Source organism: Olea europaea, chromosome 8, assembly GCF_002742605.1.
Source record: "Olea europaea var. sylvestris chromosome 8, O_europaea_v1, whole genome shotgun sequence".
Taxonomy (NCBI): Eukaryota; Viridiplantae; Streptophyta; class Magnoliopsida; order Lamiales; family Oleaceae; genus Olea; species Olea europaea.
Window position 1 is genome coordinate 6258582 of NC_036244.1, and position 8228 is coordinate 6266809.

Sequence of the window (8228 nt, forward strand, 5' to 3'; positions counted from 1 at the left end):
GATAAATTATATGTTATCTCATAAATTATAGGAATGAAATAATATTGTTATAGACAATAGTTTCACTTTTAATGTGGTTCTCGATATTATGCAAAATGAGGACCTGAACCACTGTCAGTTAAAGACTGTCAAAATAGAAATAATTGGCCAAAATGAAAAGAAGCCATACAGATAAAATTGAATTCCTTAGAAAAATGAAAAGTGTTTGGATTTGTAGTTCAAACACCTGAAAATGTAATCCCTGTAGGATACAAATGTATTTTTGTACGAAAGAGAAATGAAAATAATGAAATTACAAAATACAAAGCCCGACTAGTAGCTCAAGATTTCTCACAAAAATCAGAAATAAACAATACATACCCAGATATTTACAGTTAAACTGCAAAGATCATTATATGAATTGAAACAATCCAAACGCATGTGGTATAATCGCCTTAGCGAATATTTGTTGAAGGATGGTTATAAAAATGACGATGTTTGCCAATGTGATTTCATAAAGAAACAAATATTGGTTTTGCAATTGTTGCAGTATATGTTGATGATTTAAATTTAGTTGGAACTCTTGAAGAGCTTAACAAAATTGTTGATTATTTGAAAAATGAATATGAGATGAAGGATTTGGGAAATGCCAAATTTGTCTTAGATCATAGATTGAACATTACGTAGATGAATTATTTGTTCATCAATCTACATATACAGAACTGTTGATTATGGATGAGATGATGGATTATTTAATTGAAATTTTTGAAGAGCTCAACAAAACTGTTGATTATTTGAAAAATGAATATGAGATGAAGGATTTGGGAAATGCCAAATTTGTCTTGGATCGTAGATTGAACATTACGTAGATGGATTATTTATTCATCAATCTACATATACATAAAAAATTTTAAAATGTTTTTTTATATAGATAATGCACATTCATTTACATCACCTATGGTTGTTTAATCACTTGATGTGAAAAAATGATCCATTTTGTCCACTAAAGGTGGAGAAAATATTTTTGGTCCTGAAGTATCATATCTTAGTACATTTGGAACATTAACTTATCTTGCAAATTGCACTTGACTCGACATAACTTTTTCGGTAATCTTCTTAAAAGATATAGCTCTACACCAACTCAAAGACATTGGAATAGTGATAAACATATTTTTCGTTATATAAAGGGTACTATTGATTTGAGATTATTTTATTTTCAAAAATCGGGATCTACTTTAGTGAAAATGCAGATGTAGGTTATCTATTCGACCCACATTAAGCTAAATCACAATCAGGATGTGTTTACACGTGGATGAACATCTATATGATGAAGATTCGTGAATCAATCCTTAACAGCAACATCCTTAAATCATTGTGTAATTATTGCAATCCATGAAGTAGGCCGAGAATATGTATAGTTGAGGAATATGACCTTTCATATCCAAGTATCATGGGAGTTAACTTCAATAAAAGATAATCCAACAATTTTGTATGAAAACATGCAGCTAGTATTGCACAACTCATCAAAGATGACATGACGAAGCACATATCTCCAAAATTCTTTCATACACACAAGTTTCAAAAGAATGGCGACATTGTTATTTAACAAATTCACTCAAGTGACAATATAGTCGATTTATTCACAAAAGCTCTACCAACATCTATATTCAAGAAATTAGTTCATAAAATTGAAATTCGTCGACTTAAAAATTTTCAGTGATCAACGTCAGTGAGAATAACTGTACTATTTTTCCTTCGCATAGGTTTTATTCCACTGGATTTTCTTAGCAATATTTTAATGATGTAGCATTTATTTTTAATACTCCAAAATAATTGTACTCTTTTTCCTTTGTTTTATTTTTTTGTCCCATTAGAGTTTTATCACACAAGATTTTAACGAGGCATATATTTTGTAATGTGTCATTTAAGAGAGTGTTGTAAATGGCAGTAAGTTTGAAAAAATGGGTGGTATACTGGTATTGGAAGAAGAAGGGCGAAGGTGATAACCAACAACAAGTGTTCAAGGGAAGCCTCCAGTCTTTCTCCTTGAAGCCCATGTCCCCTGTTTCCACTGTCACCAAAGTTCTTGAATAGCATATGAAAATAGTTAAATCAAATAGCCCGTCTTCTGGCCTTAACATTTGCGTTATTGGACTCTCTACAGTTGACATTACGATTATTTTGAATTTTGTATTACATGTATATTGTTTTTTAATTTTTGAGCAGTTATTCGAGAATTGTTTGGATTAATAGAATGCATCTACTGTTTTATATTCAAGTTTATGTTATATACAGAAGCAAGGAAATAGGTGAAGGAAGCAAAAGAGAAATTGGGAGGTCAATATAGCCTCATCTCCATACTCAGTGTATCCATTTGGTGGTTCAAATACCCCATCTTAATATTTATAACTTTGATGCTTATTTGGCTGTGCGAAATTCCCTGTTTATGATTAAAAATACATGATGAATTTTCAAACATTTATAATCATATAATTTGGTGAATAACAAGTTTATTACAGATTTTAATTTGGTACATGAAGGCAGATTGTTTCATGTAAAATCAGAAATAAACAATTAAGATGCTTGGACCAGTTTTCAAATTTTCTCCAATATTTATGGTTATAAATTAAGATGCAGTTATCTTGCTGATGCAAAATTGTAGTCCACTCCATGATACTTTTGTTACCCTTAATAGTTCGTACAGCTCTCATGGACACAAGTTTGAGCATGCTTTGAAACATGGACAAAGAAATGGTCTGTTTTTGGTTACAATGGGCTAGTTTGTGTATAGCATCAAAAGAAGGGTAATAAGTTCATTTCCTTCACTTGTTGATTTCTTACAGTGATAATGAAATGACTTAATTATTTCTATTTAATTTTTGTCGACATGTAATCTCGCATTAACGCTATTAATACTGAGTTGGTTGCCAATACTTAACTCCATGGACTCAAAAGCATTGATTTAATTTTTTGTGTCAGATAACTTTCTTTCTTGTTAACGTTAGCTGGTAAACTTGGAATTTGGACCATGTGCTATGCACACAAACATCAACTTTCGAGGCAAAAAAGAGGTCTAATCTTTATTGGTTGCTATTGAGCTTGGGGCAATACATCACATTCTATCATCCTTGAAGATATAGTGAATGGATTTAAGATGACTTGTCATATCATATCTGTCAGAGCATATTTGGCTTAAACAATAGGAATTAAGTTGAGTTGCCAGAGTTTGACACAATCCTTGAATCGAAGTGTGGGACCCATGTGAATAAAAAATGCCAAAAAATATTTCCCTCTCCTCCTATTGTGAGGGTGCTACGAAAAGTGTCAAACTTTTACTGGCAGCATAGCATGGTTGTAACAGTAGCTTGTCTCATATTCTCCTCGTATAGCCCATTTTTTGCACAATGTTATTAGTTTTTGCTTGAAATTGAGCTGATTGGGCATATTTTGAGCTTGAATTGAACAAAATAGGGACATTCTACTTTCAAACAATTGAGTGGGTTTTTTTAATTTGTTTAAGAGAGGTTAAACGAGTAACTTTAATCATATTGGAGAAACGGGTTCCCGAAGCAATGATTTGAAGGGACTTGCTTAGAATACTGACAGTGAGAAATCTTCTCTCGATGGTTGGACAAATTGACTTGCTTGGTTGGACAAAAATTACAGTTTTCAGAAAGAGAGACCAAAAGAACTGTAGCTTCACCCTTTTCTGGTCAATCATTTTATGTTGATAATGATGTCACAGCAGAGCTATGTAGTAAGGAAGAGTAAAAAATTTTCATAAGGCACTTGAGTTTTCTTCCTTGCTTATTTGAATGAGATGTAGAATATCTATATATTGTTCTCAAAACGCCTCACTATATTAAATTATTGCTTATTTTATTTGATAGCTGACTTTCTTCAATGTGTTGCAAGTGAAATTCTTACATGCTATATTGTCATAAACCTGAAGTTTTGTTATTAAAATAATAAGAATAAAAAAAATTGAAGTCAACTGTCCAAGTTAACCCGAGGAATTCTCTCAAACATGTGTATCTATTTAATAGGTAGCTGACATTGTCTCTGCTGATCATTGGTATGCTGGCTGTGATACCAATTATATTGAATGCGAAGGACAGTCTAATCGAAAATAACTTGGGCACTCAAGTAATCTTGTATACAGTAAGTGTTCCAATGCCATTCATGAAGATTTAAGAGATTGTGTAATGTTCAAAACAGAGTAAAATCTCATATTTCTCATTTATTATTACAAAAAAATGAGAATTGATAATACAAAAATATAAGTACAAGAACATAAGATTTACGTGAAAACCTAAGATAGAAAAACTCACGGATAAGGAGAAGAAATTGCGTGAATACTGCTCACCAATCGCGCAGGTGGCACTTGAGCGTCTTTTTCAGCAAGTTGACCGCTCACTGGTTGCACTATGGGCACTCGAATGGTGGATGGATCGCTCACTGTACATGAGCCTGCCACTCTAGCGGTGGGACTATCTAGCTGAAATCCTAATCGCAAGTTTGGCTGTTTTTACATTCCTATTGTATCTCAAACACTATCATTTGTTAGACCTGTTATATTAGGACTCTACCAGATGTTAGGTTTCCTTTTTTTCTTTTGTATTATATATAGGAGTAATTACATTTCTTAAAACCATCAAACAATCCAAATTTTGGAATCATATTTTGATATAGTCAATTATTCACCTCCTCTGCCCGTGGTTTTTTCCCGTTTTGGGTTTCCTTATAAATCTTATGTTCTTGTTCTTATTTTTCATATTGTCAATTCTCTTTTTTTGTAACATTTATGATGACATTGTCCCTTTAATCTACACTACTCTCCCTATTAGATTTTGTGTTAGCTATTCTATGATCAAAATGGTCAATTTATAATTGTTCAAGAGTTTGGCGTCAATTTGTACGTGAGTAAAAGTTGGAGACTAAGTTGCAATTTTGTTAAAGTATGTTAGGGTTTGAGTTGTGAAGTAGGGCAAGAAGTGTCGTTGAAGTTTCACTAGCTGCTCGCCAAGTGATCTCTCGAGTGTTAAAAACAGAGAGTCCCTCGCTAGCTTTGCGCCACTACTTCACTTGCTTTTCGATCGAGCGACATTGCTACTTGAAAAACCCTATTTTTTGATTTTCGAGATTTTGACCCGGCCTACACTACCCAAAACATCCCATATAAATACCAGTGCATCGTTTTTAGCGTTTTCTAGATGGTTGAATTTGGAGAAAACCTTGTACACTTTGATATATTCATTCAATCCCACATCCTGTTGGTGCACTCCCACAAAAACATAAAATCCACTACCATCAAACACCAAAACTTGTTCTTCCAAAGCATTTGTTGAGATTTGAAAATGAGGGAAGGAGATTGGAGTTCCGATCATTGGAGAATCGGGAGTTCCTAGGAATACACAGGAGATAGACAAAATCAAGAGCCGGGAATTGGTGTAAGAGCACGCAACACAGGAGGGCTTGGAGCTGGGAGTTAGAGCAAGAGCACACATTCCTGGACGGCTTTGGAAAATTGTAGTTAGGAGGTTAGAAAAACTTGTGTTAGTTGTGTGTGGCAGATAGTAAGTTGAATTTTCGTTTATAGTGAATTTGTATTGGCTTGGGCTCTAAATTTTTAATCCCGTAAGGGATTTTCTCCGTTATCAATTAATTGTGTTACTTATTTTTTTCAATTTACTTATTTTCGACAGTTCAACATAGGATAGTAGAGCATGTGAAATAAACTGGACTAATTAATAATTGTGACTTGTTGCATTTATTAATTAATTAGTGAAAATTCTGCATAAACACCTATTCACCCCCCTCTAAGTATTATTTAGGTCAAACTACGATATTTCCCTCCCTATGATTTTATTCTTTGTTCACCTGCTCAAATATCTGATATATTGTTCTGGTACATATTTTGGTCATCTATAAACCAATATTTTGCTTGCCTTAGCCAGCATGGGTTCTGAAGTCTGCAAATGAAATTCGTGTGCAAAGGCTCGTACGTTTATCTGCAGATTTGGCTAGGTAAACTGGAGCTTTGCTAGACACTAGCGAAAATGGCATCTTTAAGGAGGTACACAGGTTTTTCAACACTAATTCTTTTTCTTTCTTGTTCTCTTTATTTCTTAACAGGTCTTTGTAACACTTGATAAGCCCGCAACTTAAGTTTTGAGTTTTACAGACACAAAATTTTATTCGCATTTACAAGCCATGGATATTTGAAATGCATGAAACATAGACTGGTGGAAGTCGGTGAAGATTCTCCTTTTTCTTACATGTACATTTCTTTGAGTGATTGTAACACTTGAGATGTTTCTCAGTTAGCCTACACCAAGGACTGCTCTTATTTCCAGCTACAATATGTTGTATCTGGAGCCAACTCAATTCATGATATTAATTCGGTTTGCATCACGGTTAAAGCTGTTGAAATGTCCATTCTAGTTAGAGGGCATAAGGAATTAGTTTTAGAAGAACTATAAAAATCATTCTTTTAGAGCATGTTTGAGCCCCATTTTTTCCTCAAAACGCATTTTGGAATAGTATTTTGTTGGAGAATGTATGATTAAAAAATAAGGAAAAGTTTTGAGTTTGCATGTAATATTATTTTTTTGAAGAATGTATGATTAAAAATAAGAGAGAGATAAATGTATTTTGGAAATAATGGTGACCAAACAAGGGCTTAATCTGAAAACTAGTTTCACTGTGCAGTTTATTTGTGTTTGATTGGGATAGATCGGATTACTAATTAAGAGTTAGTTCTTGCACTTAATTGGTTATTTTGGAGGTTATATATCGGACAAGCTGGCCACAAAATGGCAGATTGGTATTCAGATCTTTGTGTTTTATCTGTTGAATGATCCTTATGGATTAGGTAGTCAATGGTAATACTGATCCTGGCACTGTACCTCGTTCTATTACTAATATAAGCCATGTAGATAGGCAAAAGATTGCAAACCTTGCTAAAGATGGTGTCAAAAAGCGCTGGAATTGCTATATGCAGGTAAAAAGGTTCTTATACCTCAACAAGTCAGAGTTAATATTCAATAGCCACTTCCTAACTATACTGTTTCCAGTTGATCGATTTTTGGAGCCGGGCCCTCGTTCAAGGACATTTTTCAGTGACAAAGGCTTCACGTGTTTGCAAGTGTTGGATCATATCCATGTATTTTACCAGGTATTTGACTTATTGCTGTGGCTGGGAGGATATAGTGTACCAAATAACTCAATGACAAATATTGTTTTAATGATTTCACAACTGCTAACATCTTTCCAGGTGGCTTTGATGTATGCATCACTAGGGAGTGAGCTGTGATGGTACCATAAGTATATACTTTAACGATAGTAGCCAAATATGGCCATAAACCCGTTCTTAAAATTTATTGAGTGCAAATATTCAATTTGAGAAGTTGAGTTGGAATATTTGGATATGTTTGATTGGGTAATTTACATCTGTGTTTCTGCAAGGAAACACATAGGAGAAATTAAGATGCATTGTTCTTATTGGTTTTATGATTCAATCTCATAGGAGAATATGTCGGCTGATGAAATAGAAGTAGCTATCCACACAGATTCAGGACAGGCTGACAGGCTTCGGTTGGCTTACTCCAGCATAGAGACTGCAGAGCTTGGGTATATTGAATTCAAGCGAATTGATTTTCTGGGAAGTCAGAGTCGTAAAAGTTTTGAAATGTTGAAACACCTAAACGACGAAAATAATATTAATGTCTATGAACTGTTGATCAGAGAATGAGTTCGTTTTCCAGAAGTTGGCATTTCTTTATTCTTTTGGTGTTGAAAATCTCTGCAAATCATAAATTGAAGTCCTGTTGGATTACATAGGAAATGTACAATGCTGTAAATGTTTTTATGTATATGTACCTGTCGTGTGTTTGATATATGTGGTTCTTGTAAGGATACTGTTGAGTTGCTTTTGATTTTATTATGTTGTGGGTTTGTAAGGATATATCATTGTGACAGTATTGGATGGATTAGATGTATAAGTTGGATCGTAGAATAAATAAGATTTTCATTTCTTATGTGGATTCAATGAAAAGCATTTCAGCAAACATGCCATAATTAAAAGGAATCTGCAATGGTTAACGGATCAACTTGCCTTTAAGCATCCGTTCTAGTGGATTATGCAGAGAACTTATTCTGAGCAATGGAAATTCATGCAATCAAACTGTTATTCTAAATAGTCATAGTTAATTGTTCATTAATTTGGGAAATTAACCCTTTTTTTCCTT

At 33.7% G+C, this 8228-nt stretch overlaps 1 protein-coding gene across 1 annotated transcript in view; it reads left to right on the forward strand.

Annotated features, from left to right (window-relative positions):
- Window positions 1-5937: 5937 nt before the first annotated feature.
- LOC111398219 overlaps window positions 5938-8228 on the forward strand; it is a 23540-nt gene continuing 21249 nt past the window's right edge. The window contains exons 1-4 of the mRNA XM_023025150.1: window positions 5938-5949; window positions 6303-6383; window positions 6854-6982; window positions 7508-7705. Of these exons, the coding sequence (XP_022880918.1) occupies window positions 5938-5949; window positions 6303-6383; window positions 6854-6982; window positions 7508-7705 (420 nt within the window). The remainder of the gene's footprint in view (window positions 5950-6302; window positions 6384-6853; window positions 6983-7507; window positions 7706-8228) is intronic.